The sequence below is a fragment of the Anser cygnoides genome, chromosome 30, assembly GCF_040182565.1.
Source record: "Anser cygnoides isolate HZ-2024a breed goose chromosome 30, Taihu_goose_T2T_genome, whole genome shotgun sequence".
NCBI lineage: Eukaryota > Metazoa > Chordata > Aves > Anseriformes > Anatidae > Anser > Anser cygnoides.
In genome coordinates, this window is record NC_089902.1 from 1,402,787 (window position 1) to 1,429,171 (window position 26,385).

The window sequence follows — 26,385 nt, forward strand, 5'->3', positions numbered from 1 at the left end:
AGGGATGCCATCCAAAGGGTCCTGGACAAGCTTGAAATTTGGGCCCATGTTAACCTAAGGAGGGTCAACAAGTCCAAGTGCAAGGTGCTGCACGTGGGCCGGGGAAATCCCAGACATGGGGATAGGCTGGGAGAAGAACTCATTGAGAGCAGCCCTGCAGAGAAGGACTTGGGGGTTCTGATGGATGAAATGCTCAACATGAGCCAGGAATGTGTGCTTGTAGCCCAGGAGGCCAAGTGCATCCTGGGCTGCATCAAGAGAGGGGTGGCCAGCAGGTGGAGGCAGGTGATTGTCCCCCTCTGCTCTGCCCTTGTGAGGCCTCACCTGGAGTAATGTGTCCAGGTTTGGGGCCACCAGTACAAGAAGGATGTGGACCTCTCGCAGCAAATGTAGAGGAGGGCTACAAAGATGATCAGAGGGCTGGAGCACCTTGCCTGTGAAGACAGGCTGAAAGAGTTAGGTTTGTTCAGCCTGGAGAAGAGAAGGCTCCAGGGAGATCTGGAGTTCAGTTAGATGATATTTCAGGTGACTTCCAACCCAGGCCATTCTACAATTCTATGATAATAGCATGAAAAATAAATCAATCCCAACCAAAACCAGGACACAAATAGACTAAGGGCAAGATATCTCTGCGTGTATATCAAAAGAGAGGAAAAGTGGTGATAGTTATTTAGAAAGTGTCAGGCCTGAGTAGGACATAGGAACAATGGTATGGAGTAAGGGGTGGATATAGTCTGAGTTTTAGCTGGGATAGACTGAATTTTTCTTCCTAGGAGCTGGTGTGGTGCTGTGTTTTGGATTTACAGAATCAGCGAATCACAGAGTAGTTTGGGTAGGAAAAGACCTTAAAGATCCTAAAATTCCAACCCCTCTGCCATGGGCAGAGACACCTTCCACAAGACCAGGTTGCTGAAAGCCCCATCCAAGCTGGCCTTCAAAACTTCCAGTGAGGGGGGATCCACAACATCTCTGGGCAGCCTGTTCCAGTGCCTCACCACCCTCTGAGGAAAGAACTTCTTTCGAATATCTAATCTAAACCTACCCTCTTTCAATGTAAAACCATTTCCCGTAGACCTATCACTACGCTAGTTGATGAAGAGTCCCTCCCCAGCTTTCCTACAGCCCCCTTTAGGTATCAGAAGGCCGCCATAAGGTCTCCCCAGAGCCTTCTTTTCTCTAGGCTGAACAACACCAAATCCCACAGCCTGTCTTCAGAGGAGAGGTGCTCCAGCCCCTTGATGATCCTCGTGGCCCTCCTCTGGATTCATTTGAATAGATCCCTGTCATTCTTATGCTGGGGGCCCCACAGCTAAACACAATACCTGACATGTGGCCTCACCAGGGCTGAGTAGAGAGGCACAATCACTTCCCTACTCCTGCTGACCACACCATTCCTGGTACAAGCCTGGATGCTGTTGGCCTGCTTGGCCACCTGAGCACCCTGCTGGCTCCTATTCAGCCGACTCTCCACCAAAACCCCAAGTCCCTTTCCGATGGGCAGCATTCCACGCGCCATTCCTCAGCATTGCATGGGGTTGTTGTGCCCCAAGTGCAGGATCCAGCACTTGGCCTTGTTGAACTTCATAGATTTGGCCTTGGCCCATGAATCCAGCCTATCTAGGACCCTCTGCAGAGCCCACCTACCATCCAGCAGACCAACACTCTCTTCTAACTTGGTGTTGCCTGCAAACATACTGAGGGTGCACTTAATCCCCGTGTCCAGATCATTGATGAAAATATTCAAGGGAACTGGCCCCAGAACTGAGCCCTGGGGGTCACCACTAGAGAACGGCCTCTAACTCCATTTAGCTCCATGTACCACAACTCTTTGGGCCCAGCCACCCAGACACTTTTTAATCCAAGGAAGCGTATAAGTGTCCAAGCCTCGAGCAGCCATTTTCTCTGGGAGAACGCTGTAGGAAACAGTTTCAGAATCCTTACTGAGGTCTAGATAAACCACATCCACGGCCATTATGTCATCCACTGAGTGCATCACTTTGACATAGAAGGAGTTTAGATTTGTCAAGTTGGACCTGACTTTGATAAAGCCCTCCTGACTGCGCCTGATCACCTGGTTGTATTCTAAGTGTTGCATGATGGTACTCAAGATAATCTGCTCCATGAACTTCCCTGTCACTGGTCAGACGGCACCGGTCATGACTTCCAGCCATTTTGTAGGTGGGCATCATATTTTGTTGTCACCAGTTGACTGGGAACAACCCTGATAGCCAGGACTGCTGATAAATGATGGAAAGCGGCTTGGTGAGCACTTCTGCCAGCTCCCTCAGTACCAAGAGGGGGATCCCATCTAGCTCCATAGACTCGTGAACATCCCCCATGAGGGATGCCATACGAGCAGTGGTGCTGCTCACCAGGAACCAGGCCAGCTTCCTACAGAGCTGCCTTATGAGGAGCATGGCCACCAAGAAGATCTGAGTTATCAGACTCAGCTCAGATCCGCTGAGACACCACACAGGTAAGGGTCTACAGCCAGCAGGGAAAGATGTGCAGGTCTGGGAGTCCCTAGGACAGTCTGGTGTGGAGAGGAGCAAGGGCTGTGGCAAGGCTGAGAGTCCCAACAGGACCCAGGTCTTTGTGTCCATGGCTCTGGCTGTTGTCTCTGCCACTGAGGCCTAGGAGGAGACAGCTTATCGGTAAAACACCAGGGCCTCATTGCCTCCTCGCCCCCACCCATGAACCAGGCAGGGCTCGTACCATTCTCCTGCACTTGGCCATGCACATCCCCATCTCCTCCTGCCCCACGAAGAGCCCTGAGCAAGGTGTGACAGGAACAGGTCTCTCTTCCAGGGTTCCAGGGGTCAAGGCCTGACCCTTGTGCTTGGTGAAACTCATCCAGTTTGCAAAAGTGACATCAGGGTCACCTTCACATTGCCTTTGTCTCCTTGTCCTCACTGCCTCCAATGCTCCCATCTCCTCCTGCCCCAAGAAGAGCCCTGAGCAGTGTGTGAAGGGAAAGGATCTCCCTTCCCAGGGGCTGGGGGTCATGCCTGTTCCTTTTTTTTGTGAACCACATCCAGCTTTTCTACATATCAGGGTGCCTTGACATTGTCTTTCTCTATTTGTCCTCACTGCCTCCAATGCTCTGCTCTAATGAGCTCCAAGGGAGGCTGTGTCAGTGCTGGCCCTCAGGGGGACACTGCAGGAAACTTGCCTCTGACTTGGACTTCTGGAGAGATGTCTTCAATTCTCTCAGTGCCTGAGGTTCGTGGGCTCCTCAGCAAAGCCCCCCGAGGGGGGATTCCAATGCCTTGGGCTCGACGTCTGGTGCTGAGCTGGGCCGGGCTCATGGGACAGAGAGAGCTCGTGGCAAGAGGGCCCTGGTGCAGAGAGACAGCTGTGCCCAGGAGCAGCTCCTGTGCACAGCGCAGCAGGGCTGGGGGCTCTGACCGCAGCTGGCATGGGGAGAGGAGAGGAGGAGAGAGGGCTTGGAGGCAGTGAGGAGCCAACAACAGAGGGCAGCGTGTGGCAGGACAGATCTGCAGGCTCTCGGCACTGTGAGTCTCTGGCAGCAGGGCCATAGAGGTGGGGTTGCCAGAGGGGTCTTCTACAGCTGGCACATCCGATGCCTGACAGCATCTCTCGGGATAGTTGTCTCTCTGTTTCTCCAGAAATGAGTAGAAAATACTTTAGGGAATGGCATTTTTGATTGCATTTTTCAAGAGAAAGACCAAGGCAGGGACTACCAGAAAGGCAAGACTTTGTCTGTAGCCTGTGCTTGAAGAATTCTGCAGTGGAGGGGAGGCAGGTTTCATGGTAATGAGTGGTCAGGATTTTGCAGGAGATGGAGACTCCTAGAGCATTGCAGTGAGGGACCAGTATGTCATCAATGAACTTCATAAAGTCCCTTCCCACACCTCAGCCCACAAACTGCACTGACATCATCATTGTGGTCCTCTCAGGCTTAATCCTAACTGATCCTAAGGAGCTGGAAACCCTCCTATGCCCAGTGCCCTGTGCCCAGACCTCCTCTCTGGGAGGTCTCTGCAGGCTTGAGGTGAGCACAGATCGTTTGCAGTGACCAGGAGCTGCCTCCTCTGCACAAGAGGAGCTGCTGAGTGTCCGTCTTTCCCTCCCTGGCCTTGCCTCCCCTGGCAGCAGCACGCTGCCATTCCTCCTGGCTTCTCCACCTGGCCGTGCTGCTGCTGCTCTTGTTCCCAGGCTGCCTGGGGATGGGGGTTTCACATGCCCATGGAGTGAGCCCTCGGGGTGCTTGTGGGAAGGGGAATACAGGGACAGGGTGAGGGGTCTGGAGATGGGCACTTGGAGCCTGGCTTCTTCTGCCCACAGCAGTGTCCTGGTTCTTCTCAGGGCAACCTCTGAAGGCAATTGTCCTGAAGTTGAAGAGATGCCAGCACAGCTGAGACCAGCACTGATGGACAGACTGGCTGTCGTCTCTGTGGGACACTCTGCACTAAAGGGACAGTCTCTTTGCCTCTGAGGATCCACAAGGTTTTACTTGGAGTGCAGCAGAACGCCCAGGATTTATGTCTTAGAAACACTCCTCAGCTGTGGTGGGGCAGCTAGAACCAAAAATACAAAACAAATAATTAAATAAGTAAATCTCCACACCTCTGCTCTGCAGTTAGGTGAACTAGGATCAAAACTGGGGAAATCTCTTTGATATGAGCAGTAAAGTGAATCTGAGACTACCCCATGTTCCTACCATGTTACTACCATGCTACTACCTCTGGCTATAGTGCAGGACTGGTTCTTCCATTGCCACAGATGAGTCCCCTGCTCCCAGAGACACTCTCAGGCAGAATCAATGAAAGAGACCTTCACAATATGTGCCTGGAAATGGGCAAATTTCGGTGATTTAAGTGAGAAAAATGGAAATAGTTTTCCTCTGATATGCCTGTGGTACATTCTCACTGCCTTTCTCCTCCTTGTACAGGAGTTCATGACCAGAAACTGCAGATGTCCAACAGCAGCTCCATCACCGAGTTCCTCCTGCTGGCATTCGCAGACACGCGGGAGCTGCAGCTCCTGCACTTCGGGCTCTTCCTGGACATCTACCTGGCTGCCTTCCTGGGCAATGGCCTCATCCTCACCGCCGTAGCCTGCGACCACCACCTCCACACCCCCATGTACTTCTTCCTCCTCAACCTCGCCCTCCTCGACCTGGGCTGCATCTCCACCACTCTCCCCAAAGCCATGGCCAATGCCCTCTGGGACGCCAGGGCCATCTCCTATCCGGGATGTGTCGCACAGGTCTTTCTCTTTGCCTTCCTGGTAGGAGCAGAGTATTGCCTTCCCACCATCATGTCCTATGACTGCTACGTTGCCATCTGCAAGCCCCTGCACTACGGGAGCCTCGTGGGCAGCAGAGCTTGTGCCCAGATGGCAGCAGCTGCCTGGGGCAGTGGCTTTCTCAATGCTGTCCTGCACACGGCCACTACCTTTTCCCTGCCCCTCTGCCAAGGCAATGCTGTGGACCAGTTCTTCTGTGAAATCCCCCAGATCCTCAAGCTCTCCTGCTCAGACGCCTACCTCAGGGAAGTTGGGGCACTTGTGTTTAGTGTTTCTTTATTATTTGGTAGTTTTGTTTTCATTGTGCTGTCGTATGTTCAGATCTTCAGGGCAGTGCTGAGGATCCCCTCTGAGCAGGGCCGGCACAAAGCCTTTTCCACGTGCCTCCCTGACCTGGCCGTGGTCTCCCTGTTTGTCAGCACTGCCATATTTGCCTACCTGAAGCCCCCCTCCATCTCTTCCTCATCCCTGGACCTGGTGGTGTCATTTTTGTACTCAGTGGTGCCACCAGCAGTGAACCCCCTCATCTACAGCATGAGGAACCAGGAGCTCAAGAATGCTTTGATTAAAACTGTTTTTATACATGCTTCTTAAGCATCAGTAATGTTGTCATTAGTATTATTGTCATAATACATAATAATAGAATCATAGAATCATAGAATACCCAGCGTTGGAAGGGACCCATAAGGATCATCCAGTCCAGCTCCTGGCACTACACAGGTCTGCCCAAAAGTTTGGACCATGTGACTAAGTGCACAGTCCAATATCTTCTTAATTTCAGACAGGCTTGGTGCAGTGACTACTTCCCTGGGGAGTCTGTTCCAGTGTGCTACCACCCTCTCGGTGAAGAACCTCTTCCTGATGTCCAGCCTAAACTTCCCCTGCCTCAGCTTGACACCATTCCCGCAGGTCCTGTCACTGGTGATAACAGTGAATAGGTCACCTGCCTCTCCACTCCCCCTCGTGAGGAAGTTGTAGGCTGTGATGAGGTCTCCCCTCAGCCTCCTCTTCTCCAGGCTGAACAGGCCCAGTGACCTCAACCGCTCCTCATATGTCTTCCCCTATAGGCCCTTCACCATCTTCGTCGCCCTCCTCTGGACACTCTCCAACAGTTTAATATCATTTTTGTACTGTGGTGCCCAGAACTGCACGCAGTACTCGAGGTGAGGCCGCACCAGCGCAAAGCAGAGCAGGACAATCACTTCCCTCGACCGACTAGCAATGCCGTGCTTGATGCACCCCAGGATACGGCTGGCCCTCCTGGCCGCCAGGGCACACTGCTGGCTCGTATTCAACTTGCTGTCAACCACAACCCCCAGATCCCTCTCTGCAGGGCTGCTCTCCAGCATCTCATTGCCCAGTCTGTACGTATAGCCAGGGTTGCCCCGTCCCAGGTGCAGGACCCGGCACTTGCTCTTGTTAAACTTCATGTGGTTGGTGATCGCCCAGTTCTCCAGTCTGTCCAGATCTCTCTGCAAGGCCTTTCCACCCTCATCTGAGTCCACAACTCCTCCAAGTTTAGTGTTGTCGGCAAATTTGCTCAAAACACCTTCTAGTCCTACATCCAAATCATTTATAAAAACATTGAAGAGGACTGGCCCTAAAATGGAGCCTTGAGGGACCCCACTGGTGACCCTCCGCCAGCCAGATGTGGCCCCATTTACCACAACCCTTTGAGCCCTGCCCGTCAGCCAATTGCTCACCCATCGCATGATGTTTTTGTTTAGTTGTATGCTGGACATTTTGTCCAGTAGGATCCTATGGGAAACCGTGTCAGAAGCTCTGCTGAAGTCCAAAAAGATCACATCAGCTGGTTTCCCTTGATCGACTAGATGGGTGATCTTATCATAAAAGGAAATCACATTTGTTAGGCAGGACCTACCCCTTGCGAACCCGTGTTGGCTGGGACCAGTGACTGAATTGTCCCCCACGTGCGCTTCAATAACTTCAAGGATCATCCTCTCCATAATTTTACCAGGCACTGACGTGAGACTGACAGGCCTGTATTTGCTAGGGTCTTCTTTCTTGCCCTTCTTGAAAATTGGCACAACATTTGCCAGCTTCCAGTCCAATGGGACCTCTCCAGATTCCCAAGATCATTGAAAAATAATTGAGAGAGGTCCTGCGATGACATCAGCCAGCTCTTTAAGCACCCTGGGATGAATTCCATCCGGATCTATCGACTTGTATGGATCCAGGTGGAGCAGCAAATCCTGCACACATTCAGGGTCGGTTGGGAGTTTGTCATTCCCTTCCCACTGTCATGTTCCTCCAACTCAGGGCACCCTGGGTCCCGAAGTCCATCATCAGTGTTGAAGACAGAGGCAAAGAAAACGTTAAACATCTCTGCTTTGCCTATGTCATTGTCTGCGAGGAGACCCTCCCCATCTAGTAGCGGACCTATGTTTTCTTTGGTCTTCCTTTTTCTGTTCACATATCTAAAAAAACCTTTTTATTGCCTCCCCCAGACTTGGCCAGCGTCAACTCTAGTTGGGCTTTGGCCACACAAATTTTCTCCCTACAATCGCGAACAGTGTCCCTGTATTCCTTCCATGTCACCAGACCCTCCTTCCAGCAGCCGTACACTTTCTTTTTTCTCAGATCTGTCATCTCAACCTTTGTGCTCCATGCTAGGCACCAAGAAGACTTGCTGTGGTTTGACCAGGCAGGCAGCTCAGCACTACAAAACTATTCATCCACTGGGATGGAGGAAAGAACTGGGAGGAAAAAAAATGTAAAAGTTCATGGGTAGAGATAAAGGAAGTTTCATAGGACACAAAAGGAGGACGTTATTATTATTATTGTTAATGTTAATTTTAATGTTCTAGACACTAATAGACTAAGGACATGATATTTTTGAGTGCATATCAAAAGACAGGAAAGGTGGTAGTGATTAATTGGAAAGTGTCAGACCTGAGCATGACAGACATGATATGGAATGAGGAGTGGATATTGTCGTAGTTTTGCCTTGCAGTAGAGCAAATTTTTCTTCCTAGTAGCTGGTATGGTGCTGTGTTTCATATTTACAGAATTACAGAACAGTTTGGGTATGAAAGGACCTTAAAGATCAAATCATTCCAACTCACCTGCCCTGGGCAGGGACACCTTCCACTAGACCAGGTTGCTCAAAGCCCCATCCAACCTGGCCTTGAACACTTTCACAGATGGGGCTTCCACATCTTCTCTGGGCAGCCTGTTCCTCACCACCTTCCTAACAAAGAACTTCTTTCTAATGTCTAATCTGAATCTACCCTCTTTCAGTTTAAACCATTACCCCTAGTCCTATCACTGCTCTCTTTGATGAAGAGCCCCTCCCCAGCTTTCCTGTAGGCCCCTTTAGGTACTGGAAGGCCGCTGTAAGGTCTCCCCGGAGCCTTCTCTTCTCCAGGCTGAACAACCCCAACTCCCTCAGCCTGTCTTCAGAGGAGAGGTGCTCCAGCCCCTTGATCATCCTCGTGGCCCTCCTTTGGACTCATTCTAATAGACCCATGTCCTTCTTGTGCTGGGGGCCCCAGAGCTGAATGCAGTACTCAAGGTGTTGCCTCACCAGGGCCGAGTACAGAGACACAATCACTTCCTTACTCCTGCTGACCACACCATTCCTGGTACAAGTCAGGACGCTGTTGGCCTTCTTGGCCACCTGAGCACCCTGCTGGCTCCTATTCAGCCGACTGTCCACCAATATCCTCAGATCCTTTTCCCCTGGGCAGCTGTCCAGACACTCTTCCCCCAGCATTATATTGGGCTGTTGTGCCCCAAGTGCAGGACCCGGCACTTGGCCTTGTTGAACTTCATATAGTTGACCTCAGCCCATGGATGCAGCCTATCCAGATCCCTCTGCAGAGCCCTCCTACCCTTGAGTCGATCTACACTTGCATCTAACTTGGTGTCGTCTGCAAACTTACTGAGGGTGCACTCAATCCCTTCATCCAGATCACTGATGAAATTATTGAAAAAGAAGATACAGCCAATTTTTAACCCAAGAAAGCATACATCCATCCTGGCCTTGAGCAGCCAGTTTCCCCAGGAGAATGCTGGGGGAAGCAGTTTCAAAAGCCTTACTGAGGTCTGGGTAGACCACATCCACAACCTTTCTCTTCTCCACTGAGCACATCGCCTTGTCTTAGAAGGAGATCAGATTTGCCAAGCAGGACCTGGCTTTGGTAAACTCATGCTGACTGGGCCTGGTCACCCGGTGGTCCTGGAAGTGTTACGTGGTGGTACTCAAGATAACCTGCTCCATGAGCTTCCCCAGCACCGAGGTCAGACTGACAGGCCTGTAGTTCCCCAGATCCTCCTTCTGCCCCTTCTTGTAGATGGCCGTCACATTTGCTAGTCGCCAGTCACCTGGGACCTTGCCTGGTAGCCAGGACTGCTGATAAATGATGGAAAGTGTCCTGGTGAGCACTTCTGCCAGCTCCCTCAGTACCAACATGTGGATCCCACCTGGCCCCATAGACTTGCGTACGTCTAAGTGGAGTAGCAGGTCTCAAAACTTTTCCTCATGGATTATGAGGGCTTCATGCCACTCGCTGTCCCTATGTACCAGCTCAGGAGTCTGAGTACCAGGGGAACAACTGTTCTTGCTGCTGGAGACAGGAGGCAAAGGAAGCAATAAAAACCTCAGCATTTTACGCATCACTTCTACCTATGTTTCCCCCCACAACCAATAGAGGATGAAGATTCTCATTACTCCTCCTTTTTTTTTTTATTTTATGAATTAAAAAAAAAAAATAATTATTTTTTTAATTATCCTTAATAGATAGATTGGGCTCCAGTTGGTTTTTCGACCTTCTAATTTTGTCCCTGCACAGCCTCACAACATTTAGAATGCGGTTCCAAACAAAATGACAGCATGCATGAGAAGGATGCAGAGAAAAGGTAGAATCCAGTGGAATTCAATCCCCTATAATTCCGTGATAGTATGCTCCAGTTTTATTCCACTACATCCTGTATTGTCCAAATTGTCCTGCAATTGTTGATGCAGTTATCTTGTAATAGACAGCGTAACCAGGGTGAGCCATCTGCCTGCAGATATTAACAGCTGAGAGAATGGAGCATCAGCGTGGAGGAACAACGAACAAAGGAAGGATTTCTACTGCAGAAACCTCTTGACATTTGCAAGGAGAAGAGCCCAGTCCTGCACCAGAGGAAGAGGAACCCCACACATCAGGGCAGACTGGGACCCTGCTGAGTGAACAGTGCCCAGGAGGAGGAGGGCCTGGGCACCACGAGGGATGCCATACGAGCAGTGGTGCTGCTCCCCAGGAACCAGGCCAGCTTCCTACAGAGCTGCCTTACGAGGAGCATGGCCACCAAGAAGATCTGAGTTACCAGACTCAGCGCAGATCCGCTGAGACACCACACAGATAAGAGTCTACAGCCAGCAGGAAAAGAAGTACAGGTGTGGGATTCCCTAGGACAGCCTGGTGTGGAAAGGACAGAGGCGTCTGACAAGGCTGAGACTCCCAACAGGACCCAGGGCTTTGTGTCCATGGCTCTGGCTGTTGTCTCTGCCACTGAGGCCTAGGAGGAGACAGCTTCTCGGTAAAGCACCAGGGCCTCATTGCCTCCTCGCCCCCACCCATGAACCAGGCAGGGCTCGTACCATTCTCCTGCACTTGCCCATGCACATCCCCATCTCCTCCTGCCCCACGAAGAGCCCTGAGCAAGGTGTGAAGGGAAAGGATCTCCCTTCCCAGGGTCTGGGGGTCAAGGCCTGGCCCTTGTGCTTAGTGAAACACATCCAGTTTTCCTACACACCAGTGCCACCTTCACAGTGCCTTTGTCTCCTTGTCCTCACTGCCTCCAATGCTCTGCTCTAATGAGCTCCAAGGGAGGCTGTGTCAGTGCTGGCCCTCAGGGGGACACTGCAGGAAACTTGCCTCTGACTTGGACTTCTGGAGAGATGTCTTCAATTGTTTCTCAGTGCCTGAGGTTCGTGGGCTCCTCAGCAGAGCCCCCCGAGGGGGGATTCCAATGCCTTGGGCTGGGCGTCTGGTGCTGAGCTGGGCCGGGCTCGTGGGACAGAGAGAGCTCGTGGCAAGAGGGCCGTGGTGCAGAGAGACAGCTGTGCCCAGGAGCAGCTCCTGTGCACAGCGCAGCAGGGCTGGGGGCTCTGACCGCAGGCACCCAGGCAGAAAGGGATTCCAGGCAGCCTGCAGGGTGCGGGCAGAGGAGAGCTCAGTGCAGGAGAAACCTTCACAGCCCTGCCAATGGTTAGTCCCTGGCTGCAGGACAGTGCAGGGGAGGTTCCTGGAAGGGGCTCCTGGGTCCGGGACATCTCTGCCTGGCCAGGAGCTGCCAGGATGTCTCTCGTGGCTTCTGCAGTGTGAAGGAGAAAGTGCTGCAGGGCAGCCTTGGGCAGAGGAAGGGGAGGGCAGGGGCTGCCTGCAAAAAGAAGGCACTTTCTGCAGTCTCTGCCTGTTTTTCCTGCTCTGATTCTGGGGCAGGCTCTGTGTTGAGTGGTTGGATTTGCACAGGTGACTGAGCTTCCACTGCATTGAACTGAGACCTAAGCAGGTTACTGACGAACCTCAGAATATCCCCTCCCTTCTCTCTACTCACAGACTGCACCAGGGTTTTTCTGTGCTGTTTTTTAGGACCTGCAGATGAGAAGATGTAATTTTTTAGCACAGCCTCTGAGTGCACCCATGCCACACCTGAGCACTGCAAGCAGGCAGCAGCTGCGCACCAGGGGATGGACAGAGCAGCCCTCCTGGACGTGACCTCTGGCTGAGGTGTGCCGCCACAGCAACAACATTTACCACTGCAGTGGAGCAGAGGTGGCGGGTTGGGGGCTGATGGGCTGAGGTGGTTGCTAAGTACGGGACACTCAGGAAGCACAAAGCAGGGCTACAACCAGGGAGAGACACAAAGGTAACCCTGAAAGAAACATGATGTGAAGGCTTTAATGAGGAAAGAAATGAGTATTGCTCAGGGAAATTTCCCCTAACACTCAGTCTGTATTTTTTCTTCTTTGCAGTGCCCTTGATGAAGGGCAGGAAATGCCCAACAGCAGCTCTGTGAGCGAGTTCCTCCTGCTGGCATTCGCAGACACGCGGGAGCTGCAGCTCCTGCACTTCGGGCTCTTCCTGGGCATCTACCTGGCTGCCCTCCTGGGCAACGGCCTCATCCTCACCGCCGTAGCCTGCGACCACCGCCTCCACACCCCCATGTACTTCTTCCTCCTCAACCTCGCCCTCCTCGACCTGGGCTGCATCTCCACCACTCTGCCCAAAGCCATGGCCAATGCCCTCTGGGACACCAGGGCCATCTCCTATCAGGGATGTGCTGCGCAGGTCTTCTTTTTTGTTTTCTTGATTGGAGCAGAGTATTCCCTTCTCACCATCATGTCCTACGACCGCTACATTGCCATCTGCAAGCCCCTGCACTACGGGAGCCTCGTGGGCAGCAGAGCTTGTGCCCAGATGGCAGCAGCTGCCTGGGGCAGTGGCTTTCTCTATTCTGTCCTGCACACAGCCAGTACATTTTCATTGCCCCTCTGCCAAGGCAATGCTGTGGACCAGTTCTTCTGTGAAATCCCCCAGATTCTCAAGCTCTCTTGCTCAGAGTCATGCCTCAGGGAGGTTGTCCTTCTTGCAGTTAGTCTCTGTTTAGCATTTGCATGTTTTGTTTTCATTTCATTTTCTTATGTGCGTATCTTCAGGGCAGTGCTGAGGATGCCCTCTTCTCAGGGCCGGCACAAAGCCTTTTCCACGTGCCTCCCTCACCTGGCCATTGTCTCTCTGACTCTCAGTACAGCCATGGTTGCCTACCTGAAGCCCTCCTCCAACTTTTCCTCATTCTTTGACCTGGTGGTATCGTTTCTGTACTCGGTGGTGCCTCCAGCAGTGAACCCCCTCATCTACAGCATGAGGAACCAAGAGCTCAAGAATGCCTTGTGGAAACTCTTTGGATACATGCTTCTTCATCATCAGTAATCTGCCTAAAATACTAACAGGACCCACAGGTTATCTGAAAAAAAAAATATCTCTTGATACAATAGCTTGATATTCTTTTATTTGTATTGTTATTATTTCCTAGAACTTGAGATTTTGATTTAATTCTATTTTTGCCATCCTGTCTATTAATTGTTTTATTTACTTTCACCCAGTCATCTTATATTCTTACAGAACAAGGCTTCCGGTGTGGAAAAGTCAATAAAGAAGCCATGAGGACTTTGCTGGTCTCAGCTGCCATCTCTTCACGCCTTCTCTGGAGCTGGGGAAGCAGTGCCTGCCTGCTGGAGGGGCTCAGGGCCAAGAGCCCAGCTGCCACATGGAGGAGCAGCCCCGGGGGCCAGGTAGCAGCGCAGAGCTCTTTGCCCAGAGTGAGTCACACGGTGCGAGCTCCCTTGGCTGACAGAGTGGACAGCCTGAATAGCACGGTCTCCTCTGAATGGCCACCTTTGCTCTATTATACTATTTTCTGAAACCTTTTTTTTGTTTTAATTATTTTTATTTTTTTGGTGTGTTGTGGTTTAACCCGGCTGGCAGCTAAACACCACACAGCCGTTCGCTCACCCTCCCCCCTCCCTCTCTGGGATGGGGGAGAGAAACGGGAAAGTGAAGCCTGTGAGTTGAGATAAAGACAGTTTATTAAGACAGGAAAATAATAATAACAATAATAATAATAATAGTGATAATGATAATAGTATTAACAATAATAATGTGTAAGAAAACAAGTGATGCACAATGCAATTGCTCACCACCCGCTGACCGATGCCCAGCCTATTCCCGAGCAGCCGGCCCCCCCACCCCGGCCAGCCACCCCTATATATTGTTTAGCATGACGTCAGATGGTATGGAATACCCCTTTGGCCAGTTTGGGTCAGCTGTCCTGGGTCTGTCCCCTCCCAGCTCCTGCTGCACCCCCAGCCTGTTCGCTGGCAGGACAGAGCAAGAAGCCGAAAAGTCCTTGGCCTGGTGTAAACACTGCTCTGCAACAATTAAAACATCAGCATGTTATCAGCGCTCTTCTCATCCTAATCCAAAACATAGCACTGTTAGCGTAGCAACCACATAACCACCAAGTGATTATATGAAGGTGCTTTATTCAGCGCTGGAAGCCGGGGCAGGTGCCCAAATCTGGCTTCGAGTCCTGTTACTTCCCAGCCATTATTTATACATACAACATTGCGTCAGGTATACATATTCATTACAGGTTGCAACATCAGCCTCGCTTTTCATTCTAATTAGCTCCCCTCCCCTTTGCACATGTGTGGCGCACTCTGGTGGTCGTCCAGGTGGTCGTCCAGATGAAGTAAGGAGTCTTCCTCTCCGCTAAACTCTTCACCTTTCTCACTCGACGCATGCTCCCTCCGCTCCTTGGTTCTGCTTCAACTCATTTCAGCATTTCCAGGCCCTTATCCAAGGTCAGGTTGTACCTGTTCCCTCCCAGGGTTCCCCTTCAACGATTCCTTTAAATGTTCAGTGTACTCCCTAAGTTTCCAGTGTACATAGATTAATTGATAATGTAAGTACATTTGGCAATGCTTAATTATACTGTATGTCCCATCACCTAAGAGACATTAGTAAAACATCCATTCGATTCTCCCCAACACTAACATTTCCCCCCTTTGAAAATACTTCACTCATACCAAGAGCAAGTATTTTCATTACTATTAGGTTGAATCAGGTTAGTAGAGGTTAGTGAGTATAATTTGATATAGAGATTAGTAAGTATAATCTTAACGCATCTTCGTTAGTCTACTATCTTATTGATTCCTCTATGCCTGCTTGTTAACGCTAGTACTATAGGATGGGGGTGGAGTAAGTGGGATAGGGTGTTCTGGGTGATTCCCAGTAACCTACTAACCTCCTTAACCACATTGGCAATGAAATGTGGTCCCCTGTCTGAAGAAATACCCAATGGTACACCAAATCTAGGGACTATTTCCCGTAGTAACCATTTTACCGTTTCTTTAGCTTGGTTGGTTCGACAGGGAAGGGCCTCTGGCCATCCTGAAAAAGTATCAACCCCTACCAATAGGTATTTATAACCTCTTGCTTTAGGCAGTTCCACGAAATCTATTTGCCAGTAATCTCCAGGCTCTATTCCAGCTCTAGTTCTCCCCATCTCAGCATGTTTCCTTGCTACCGGGTTATTCTTTAAGCAAAGCTCACATTTTGACATTACTGACTTTGCCATTGTTAACATGTGTACCGAGATGACACCTCGTTTCAAATAGGTCACCATTGCTTCTGCACCCCAGTGACATTCATTATGTTTTATTTGTAAGATTTCTCGCATTACTATAGGAGGCACTATAAGTTGTCCTATCGCAGTCACATACCATCCGTCAGGATTCTTCTGGGCCTTCATCAAATTTGCAAGTCTCTCGTCTTCTGCTGAATACTTTGGGTCTTTAGGTAATTTAAAACAAGAGAGGCCTACCTTCGATGGAATTAGAGCCATTGCTTTCCATACTTCACGCGCAACCTTCCGGGCCGTCAAATCTGCCAATCTGTTACCTTCTGCAATCTCTGACATCCCTCCTTGATGAGCTTTACAATGCATTATGGCCACCTGTTGGGGTTTCTGTACAGCTGTTATTAATTTCAATATTTCTTCCTGATATTTTATATTAGTCCCTTGTGAGGATAGCATTCCCCTTTCTTTCCATAATGCCCCATGTACGTGGACTACCCCGAATGCATATTTTGAATCTGTCCAAATATTCACATTCTTACCCTCGCTTAGTTCCAGGGCTCGTGTCAGGGCAACTATTTCTGCTCATTGGGCTGAAGTCCCCGGAGGTAGGGAATTTGCCTCAATCACTACCTTTGATGTTGTTACCGCGTATCCTGCATAACGAGTCCCATTTTCCACAAAGCTGCTTCCATCCGTGAAAAGTTCCCAATCCGGTCTCCCCAGAGGCTGATCCTTTAAGTCTGTTCTGCTGGCATAGGTATGTTCGATGATCTCCACGCAATCATGACTGAGGTCTCCTTCCTCCGTAGTTGTTCCTAGAAACACTGCTGGGTTCAATAAGTTAGTAGTTCTTAAGATTACATCATCTTGCTCAGTTAGTATAGCTTGATATTTCATCATTCGGCTGGGCGATAGCCAATGGCCCCCCTTTTGCTCCAATACCGTAGTCACCATATGTGGCACGAACACCTCAATTCGTTTCCCTAATGTGAGCTTCCTGGCTTCCTGTATTAAAAGGACTGTGGCTGCCACGGCCCTTAAACACGAGGGCCATCCAGCGCTTACCGCATCCAATTGTTTAGAAAAATACCCCACAGGTCTTTTCCAGCTCCCAAGTCGCTGGGTCAGTACTCCTAATGCCAATCGTTGTCTCTCATGCATAAACAGCTGGAAGTCCTTTGATAAGTCCGGCAAGCCCAAGGCAGGCGCCTTTATCGGGACTTCTTTTAATTTCTTAAAGGCCTCTTGTTGTGGCTTTCCCCAGGTAAATGTACAGGCCTTTTGGGTTTCATAGAGGGGCTTTGCTATGAGTCCATCAAAGTATCCAGGATCACCTGGAGATCATCCCAATTGGGATTTTGGGTTTTAATTATCATTTTCATCACCCTGGCTACTTTATCTGGGTTTTCCCTGTAGGTGCCGGCTGCTTGTTTACATATCATTAAATCCCCAGCTGAAAAAGGCACCTTAACATATACCGGTCCTTCTGTCCCCACTCCTTGCCTGAGGGGAGCGATTATTTTCCCTCCCTGTTCATTTATAGTTTCTCCTGCCCTTCGCTGTTGCCGGGTCCTATGTGACACAGGGGAGACTAAAGTCGGGGATCCTCCATCACTACTGCTATCTTCCTTTTCTCTTTTTTTCCTCCCTGTCCTGGCTCTTCCGGCGGAGCCGACGGCGCAACTTCCAAGTCAATATTTCCATTATTCATTTCCCCATAATACTTATTATTCTCTATTGCCTGATGCTGTATACAGCGTCTCTCCTTAGTACATGCACAACAACGTTCCTCAGTTGAAACTTCAAGCACCATTATTCCACAAGCATGCTGCCATTCAGGCTTTCGGCGCAAATAAAAGAATAATTCCACATACGGCAGTTCATCATATTTTCCTTCCCGCTTACAAAATAGCATCAATTGTAAAATTGTATTATATTGCAATGTCCCATTCTCAGGCCAAGTTTCTTGGTCCTCTAGTTTATACTGTGGCCACCAAATGTTACAATAATTAATCAGCTTTCCTTTCCGCATTTCTTGACCAAAACCTCCCTCTTTCCAATGTGCTAGCAAACACCCCAGCGGGGATGTCCGCGGGATAGGTACATCTTTTCCCAGAATTTCTTTAATCTTTTTCATTTTGAGCTTATGATACGGACCCAAAAGCTGCCGGAGCAGCAACACACTCTCCCGGAAGCTGCCGGAGCAGCAATACACTCTCCCGGAAGCTGCCGGAGCAGCAACACACTCTCCCGAAAGCTGCCGGAGCAGCAACACACTCTTCCGAAAGCTGCCGGAGCAGCAACACACTCTTCCGAAAGCTGCCGGAGCAGCAACACACTCTCCTGAAAGCTGCCGGAGCAGCAACACACTCTCCCAAAAGCTGCCGGAGCAGCAACAGCACACTTTCCAGAAGCTGCCGGAGCAGCAGCGTGCTTTCCCAAAAGCTGCCGGAGCAGCAGCGTGCTTTCCCAAAAGCTGCCGGAGCAGCAGCAGCACGCTTTCCCAAAAGCTGCCGGAGCAGCAGCGTGCTTTCCCAGAAGCTGCCGGAGCAGCAGCACGCTTTCTACATACCAATAATACCAGGTGCTGACCCTTCAGCACAAACCAATACAGTTACCAATGCCGAACCTGCAGAGCTTTCGCTCTGTCTAACGGACGGCGCCTAGGCTTACCCCGGGAGCTCCCTGCCCAACCGAGCGTGGCTTTCGCCGCGTCTGACTGGCAGGCTTTCCCAACCAAATCGGTACCGAATACCCAAAGTTGAAAGCACCTTTGCTTACCGCTCCAGTGGTACGTCGTGAGCAGCGGAGGTCGGTCGTGGTCGACTGCTACCCGAGAATCCCTCGGTGCCGGCTGGAGCGAAACCGAGACACGATCCGCCTCAGCAGTGCCCACGCAGTCCCATCTGGGTCGCCAAAATGTTAGCATAGCAACCACATAACCACCAAGTGATTATATGAAGGTGCTTTATTCAGCGCTGGAAGCCGGGGCAGGTGCCCAAATCTGGCTTCGAGTCCTGTTACTTCCCAGCCATTATTTATACATACAACATTGCGTCAGGTATACATATTCATTACAGGTTGCAACATCAGCCTCGCTTTTCATTCTAATTAGCTCCCCTCCCCTTTGCACATGCGTGGCGCACTCTGGTGGTCGTCCAGGTGGTCGTCCAGATGAAGTAAGGAGTCTTCCTCTCCGCTAAACTCTTCACCTTTCTCACTCGACGCATGCTCCCTCCGCTCCTTGGTTCTGCTTCAACTCATTTCAGCATTTCCAGGCCCTTATCCAAGGTCAGGTTGTACCTGTTCCCTCCCAGGGTTCCCCTTCAACGATTCCTTTAAATGTTCAGTGTACTCCCTAAGTTTCCAGTGTACATAGATTAATTGATAATGTAAGTACATTTGGCAGTGCTTAATTATACTGTATGTCCCATCACCTAAGAGACATTAGTAAAACATCCATTCGATTCTCCCCAACACTAACAGCACCCTACCAGCTACTATGAGCTACTTAACTCTGTCCTAACTGGAACCAGGACATGGTGGTTTTACCCTGCTAGGTACCTGAACTCCACCAGAACTGCTCTATCACTCCCCCCCCCCCCCCCACAGTCCCCCCCAATCAGAAGAGGAGGGGAAAAAGAAAAGAAAAAACAGTTCATGGGTTGAGATATGGATAATTTAATTCAAGGAAGAATAATTGTTAAGGTACAGTTATTATTAAGGGAAAATTAATAATTTAACTACAGGGGAAAACCAAACAAAACAAAACAAAAAACAAAAACAACAACAACAAAAAAAAGCAAAGGCCGTATGGAAGCACAGAAAGAAAGGAAATAAATTACTCTCTACTTCCCACCAACAAGCGATGCTTGACTACGTCCCTGAAGGAAGGCTTCAATACGTGTAGCCATTGTTCAGGAGCACAGACGTTTTCATAACGAGCCCACCCTTCCCGCCTCTTTCCCTTTTTCCACCTTTTATTGCTGAGTGTGACATCACATGGTATGGAATATCCCTTTGGTTGGTTTAGGTCAGCTGCCCTGGTGATGTCCCCTCCTCGCTGTTTGCCCACCCCCACCCTGCTGGCTCTGGGGGGGTTAGAGGGAGTCCTGATGCTGTGCCAGCACTGCTCAGCAGCAGACACAACACTGGGGTGATATCAGTGCTGTTCTAGCTGCAAGTGCAGAGCACAGCACTGTATGGGCTGCTGCAGGGAAAGGTAACATCCCAGCCAGACCCAGTACAACCTCCACCCCTTATTCCATAACATTAGTGTCACACTTAGGTCCCACATACTGTAGTATATAAGTATTCTCATCACCATTGTTCCTTGTTCTTTAACAGATTGATAGGTGTGATAAATTAGTGGGTGTTTGTTCATTGTCTTTAAAAGGAATTCAGAGAATCTGCTGAGAAGATAAGGTTTTGCAATTTACGACCTTGTTAAGGGGGAAGACTAAGGAAGTAGATAGTGGGGAGGGGGTGTTGGATAAACATCCTTGGTAAAACAAAGACTCTGTGAAATACTGTTTGCCGCTTCACCACCCTCCCCCTTGAACACGAGCACAACGCATGATCATTGAAAGAAAAACAACGACCCCCAACAACGAACTGCGCAGCTTCAGAAGGTTCAACAAGTCCTGACAAGCCGAAACTTGGATGCTATAAAACGGCGACACTGAAAAGGGAAAGTTGCGTGCTGTGGTGGAGCGGAGACTCCCCAGCCACCCAGCGCTGTTTTGCTTGTACCTGCTTACTTAATTAATAAATTATCTTTGACCAGAAAATTGCGTGGTCTCGCTTATAACAATAGGTAGGTACGTCTTTTCATTCTATAGGTCTCTCTCAAAAAATGTTCATAAGAACTGTTGATAATTTAGTCTTCATCTGCCAAAGTGGTCACTCAGGGCAGGCGGAGTTGGACGCCTGGATGCCAACACTGGCTTAGCTCAAGTCCTTGTTACACTTGCCTGGTTCCTTGCAAAGCTGACCTGTCATTGATCCTGCAGCATCTTCCTACCACATGTAACTTAGATTACAGGTTAGTTTTCTCCCAAGGTTAAATCTCCTTGAGGCATGCACCTGATATCCCCGTTCTTTTGCATCACTCACCAGGTACACCCCGGTTCTTAGGCGAAGACAATCCCACGAGTGGTTTTGCCTTTTCCAGAGGTAGGAGCAACCAACACTGCCTTCCCCATCCACCTTCCTACATGCACTATGGGGACTTTAGCTCCTCTCACCGTGTGTAGGGTTTTGTTTCAGCAGGACCAGGATGGTTGTCGGACCCTCTGTTGTTGACTAGCCAAGTGGTCTCTGGTAGATTTATGTCCCATTGTTTCCATGTCCCAGCACTCAATGCTCGTAACATAGTCTTTAACAGTCCATTGTACCTGTCAACCTTCCCAGAGGCTTGTGGGTGATAAGGGATGCGATACACCCACTCAGTACCATGCCTCTTGGCCCAGGAGGTGACCAAATTGTTTCGGAAGTGACTCCCATTGTCAGACTCAATTCTCTCTGGTGTACCATGACGCCACAGCCCTTGTCTTTCCAGGCCCAAGATAGTGTTTCGGGCCGTGGCATGGTTTACTGGATAAGTTTCCAGCCACCCAGTAGTTGCTTCTACCATGGTAAGTATTTAACGTTTGCCTTGGCGGGTTTGTGGGAGTGGTCCGATGTAGTCAATCTGCCAGGCCTCACCATATTGAAATCCAAGCCATCTCCCCCTATTCCAGGGAGACTTTACCCTCGTGGCTCGTTTGATTGCAGCACAGGTCTCACACTCATGGGCAACCTGTGTAATGACCTCAATGGTCAGGTCCACCCCTTGATCATGAGCCCATCTGTATGTGGCATCCCTCCCTAGATGTCCTGATGTTCCATGGGCCCATCGAACTACAAACAGCTCACCCTTACATCCCCAGTCCAGGTCCACCTGAGCTACTTCAGTTTTCAAAGCTCCATCCACTTCTTCGTTGTCCTGATGTTCTTCGGTGGCACGATTCTTAGGCATGTGAGCATCTACATGACGTACCTTTACAGCCAGGTTTTCTACCCAGGCAGCAATATCTTGCCACAGGGTAGTAGCCCAGATAGGTTTACCTCTGCGCTGCCAGTTGCTCTGTTTCCATTGCTGCAGCCACGCCCACAGAGCATTTGCCACCATCCACGAGTCAGTGTAGAGATACAGTACTGGCTGTTTTTCTCTTTCAGCAATTTCTAGGGCCAGTTGTATGGATTTCACTTCTGCATACTGACTCGACTCGCCTTCCCCTTCCATGGCCTCCACGACTCTTCATGTGGGACTCCACGCAGCAGCTTTCCATTTCCGATGGCTCCCTACCACACGGCAGGATCAGTCAGTGAACAACGCATACTGCTTTCTGTTTTCTGGCAACTCATTGTATGGTGGTGCCTCTTCAGCATGGGTTGCCTCTTCTGTCGGCACAAAAATCTCTGCCTCCCGGCCAGTCCGTGATCTCTTCCAGGATTCCTGGGTGATTAGGTTTCCCCATTTGAGCCCGCTGTGTAATTAACGCTATCCACTTACTCCACGTAGCATCAGTCGCATGGTGTGTAGTGGGAATTTTCCCTTTGAACATCCGATGTAACACAGGTAGCCGTGGTGCCAAGAGGAGCTGTGCTTCTGTACCCACAACTTCTGAAGCAGCTCGAACACCCTCATATGCCATGAGTATCTCTTTTTCAGTTGGGGTGTAATTGGCTTCTGATCCTCGATAGCCCCGGCTCCAGAAACCCAGAGGTTGACCTTGAGTTTCTTCTGGTGGTTTTCTGCCAGAGGCTCCAGGTGAGGCCATGCTCCCCAGCTGCAGTGTAAAGTATGTTTTGCACAGCTGGTCCAGTACGGACAGGCCCAAGGGCTACTGCACGAGCTATTTCTTGTCTGAGTTGTTCAAAGGCCTGTTGTTGCTCAGGGCCCCACTCGAAATAGTTTCTCTTTTGAGTCACTCAATATAGAAGACTCACAAGCTGACTATAGCCTGGAACATGCATTCTCCAGAATCCCACAAGGCCTAGGACAGCTTGTGTTTCTTTTTTGCTAGTTGGCGGAGACATTGCTGTTCTTTATTGATCACATCCATCAGAATATAGCGACGTCCATCCTGCCATTTTACCCCCAAGAACTGGATTTCCTGTGCAGGTCCCTTGACCTTACTCTGTTTAATGGCAAAACCAGCTTTCAGGAGAATTTGAATTGCTTTCTTCCCTTTCTCAAAAACTTCTTCTGCTGTGTTGCCCCACACGAGGATGTCATCAATGTACTGCAGGTGTTCAGGAGCTCCCCCTTGTACCAGTGCAGACTGCATCAGTCCATGGAAAATGGTAGGGCTGTGTTTCCACCCCTGGGGCAGTCAATTCCAGGTGTATTGGATGCCCCTCCAAGTGAATGCAAACTGTGGCCTGCATGCTGCTGCCAGAGGGATGGAGAAAAATGCATTAGCGATATCAGTTGTGGCACACCACTTGGCTGCCTTTGACTCTAATTCATACTGAAGTTCTAGCATGCTGGCACTGCAGCACTCAGCAGTGGCGTGACTTCGTTCAGGCCACGATAGTCCACTGTTAGCCTCCACTCGCCATTAGACTTTCGCACTGGTCATATGGGACTATTAAAGGGTGAGCGAGTCTTGCTGATCACTCCTTGACTCTCCAGCCGATGAACCAACTCATGGATGGGAATCAGGGAGTCTCGGTTGGTGCGATATTGCCGCCGGTGCACCGTTGTGGTAGCGATTGGCATCTGCTGTTCTTCAACCTTCAGCAATCCTACAGCAGAATAGTCTTCTGAAAGGCCCAGCAGGGTAGACAGCTGCCTAATCTTCTCTGTGCTCAAAGCAGCTATGCCAAAAACCCACCGGTACCCTTCTGGATCCTTGAAGTACCCTCTCTTGAGGTAGTCTATGCCAAGGATGCATGGAGCCTCGGGGCCAGTCACAATGGGATGCTTTTGCCACTCATTCCCAGTTAGACTCACTTCAGCTTCCAATACAGTTAATTGTTGGGATCCCCCTGTCACTCCAGAGATACAGATGAGTTCTGTCCCTTGGTAGCCCGATGGCATTAAGGTACATTTTATGCCAGTGTCCACTAAAGCTTTGTATTCTTGTGGTTCCAATGTGCCAGGCCATCGGATCCACACAGTCCAATAAATCCGGTTATCCCTCTCCTCTACCTGACCAGAGGCAGGGCCCCTCTAGTCTTGGTTGGAGTATCTGCCACTTAATTTTTGTAAATGAGAAGCAGAGGTCCCTTCATCGGGGTCAAGAATAACATCAGCTCTTCTACTGCCTCTGGGGAACTGCCCAACAGAAACTGGAGCAGCATTTTTCTTAGGAGTCCCTCTTCTTTCTGCTGTATTTCCTTTCAGTTCAGGTACCCGAGCAGCTAGGGTTGAAGTAGGTACACCATCCCATTTCCTCATATCTTCCCCGTGGTCACACAGTTAAAACCACAAAGTGCCACATTGTGTGCATCTTGGATACTCTCTCTCTCGAGCAGGAAAATACTGATTCTTAGTGGCTGAAATATCACTCCATCTGGATGAGGATGGGTATGCTCATTCTATGAGGTGGTCAAGTCTTTCGGACAGTTTCTCCACAGCTGAGACACAGGCCCGTAGCGGAGCAGAGAGATTGTCTTCATATTTTTGAATCTGGCAGGACATAGTATACACTGTTGGTCCCATCCCCTCATCCCACTGAATTCCTGCCAGCGTACTGGCATGTGATGATGGTGCATTCCGCACCAATTTACGCCACATGGATGTTGTGCACTGGACTTCATCGGGATCTTGAGGTGTCTGGGCATTGTCCAAATCACTATAAATCATCTCCAGAACAGCTAATTCCCGCAGATGCTGGAGACCTTCATCCATAGTGGCCCACTTGCCTACTTGATATACAATATCTTCCTTATGGGGATACTTTTCTTTCACAGCTGCCAGGAGTCTCCTCCAGAGGCTGAGAACCTGTGTCCCTCTCCCAATTACTTTGTCAATGACCCTTTCTCTAGAGAGGGATCCCAGCTGCTTGGCTTCATTGCCTTCTAATTGTTGGCTATTGGCCCCAGCATCGAAGCAGCCAGGTGAGGATGTGTTCACCTGGGTGTCGACCATAATCCTTTCGTATTTCTCGCAACTCACCCAGGGATAGGGATCGAGTGGTTTCTGATTCCTTTATGATTTCCATCTCTTCTTCCTGCTGTTTTTGTGATGGCTCTGCTTTAGAGGTGCCTGCCTTCTCCCCTTCTCCCTCCTTCTTAGGAGAGGCTTCTTCCCTTGCTAAATGAGCTGACTTCCGTTTCCACTGTTTTGACTTGACTGTGGGGGCGACTGATACCATAGTCGGTTGATCCTCTGGGTCAGCCACAGCATGTGTTATCTGGTCATCAGATTCAGAGACTTCCTCCCTCTCCTCAAGGTGCTGGATGATGTTAAACAGTGTTTGATAGGAGTAAGCCAGGACCCAGAACAATGCTGCAAGCTGTCGTTCTCCAGCATTATCAGGGTCAGGGCATACGACTCTCAAACATTCTATCAGGTTTTTAGGATTTTCCACTTGTTCAGGGGTGAAGTTCAAAACTACTGGAGGAGACATCCGTGACAGGTACCTGCCGATATCCTCCCACACACCTTACCACCTGCCACAAGACTGTTTCGGGACAGATTCCCGGGTAAGCTTTCTAAACAATCGACTAATCTTAGAGAGAAGAGGAAACCCATTATTCCGAATTAGAAATAGCAATATATGGGTTACACATGGATATTCAAAATACTCAAAAACTGTTGTAATTAGCACACTGTGAAAGAAGGAGGAGGTACCATTCCTCATATTATTCATAAAATGACTTCCAGATGAGGAAAAGAAGGCAGTGTAATTCTGAATATTCTCTAAAAGACAGTTTCCATGAGACCCAAATGATAACAGTGCAGAGCCTGAATGCCAGATTAAACTCAAGGCCAGTGCTTGGCAGCACAGCGAATTTAAAAAGACGAACACAGATTGTAGCACATTCTCGGATCGGATATAGAAGAGGAAGGAGAACATGACACGGATTGCATGACACATGACCAAACAAGCCAATATTAACAGGACACTGAACATGGTGACTAGCAAGTAAGTGTGTTAGTTGTAAGCGTTTTAATCAATTCTACTGTTATCTCAACCCTTCGAGCCCCACGTTGGGCGCCAAAAAGGACTGTGGTGGTTTTACCGTGCTAGGCAGCTGAACACCACAACCGCTCTCTCACTTCCCCTCCTTAGATGAGGAGGGGAAGAAGTAAAGGAAAGACCAACTCATGGGTTGAGACAAGGATAATTTAATTAAAGGGAAAAAAGTTATGAAGGAAAAATTATTACTAATTAAACAATTTAACTAAAGGGAAAAAAAAACAGGGACGGGGGAAAAAAATGACAAGGAAAGGCTGTGTGGAAGTGCAGAGTAAAGAAATTACTCTCTGCTTCCCACAAAGGAGCGATGCTTGACCACATCCTTGAAGCAGGACCTCAACGCACGTAGCCGTTTTTTGGGAGGGCAGACGTTTTTGCAACGAGTGCCTACCCCTCCCCTCTTCTTCCTTTTTCCACCTTTTATTGCTGAGTGTGACATCACATGGTATGGAATATCCCTTTGGTTGGTTTAGGTCAGCTGCCCTGGTGATGTCCCCTCCTCACTGTTTGCCCATCCCCAGCCTGCTGGCTCTGGGGGGGGGGTTAGAGGGAGTCCTGATGCTGTGCCAGCACTGCTCAGCAGCAGACACATCACTGGGGTGATACCAGTGCTGTTCTAGCTGCAAGTGCAGAGCACAGCACTGTATGGGCTGCTGCAGGGAAAGGTAACATCCCAGCCAGACCCAGTACAACTTCCACTTCGAATCAACTGTCCCAGGGCTGGAAACACAGCCCTACCATTTGCCATGGGCTGATCCAGACC

The 26,385-nt window shown here is 49.7% G+C and overlaps 1 protein-coding gene across 1 annotated transcript; it reads left to right on the forward strand.

The window, feature by feature from the left end:
• Positions 1-4,938: 4,938 nt before the first annotated feature.
• LOC136787611 (olfactory receptor 14C36-like) lies at positions 4,939-5,865 on the forward strand. Its single transcript, XM_066984924.1, has one exon. The coding sequence runs from the start codon at positions 4,939-4,941 to the stop codon at positions 5,863-5,865; it is 927 nt and encodes a 308-aa protein (XP_066841025.1).
• The last annotated feature ends 20,520 nt before the right edge of the window (positions 5,866-26,385 follow it).

Excerpts from the sequence above, each read along its gene's own strand:
- LOC136787611 (XM_066984924.1), top strand. The coding sequence starts at position 4,939 with ATGTCCAACAGCAGCTCCATCACCGAGTTCCTCCTGCTGGCATTCGCA.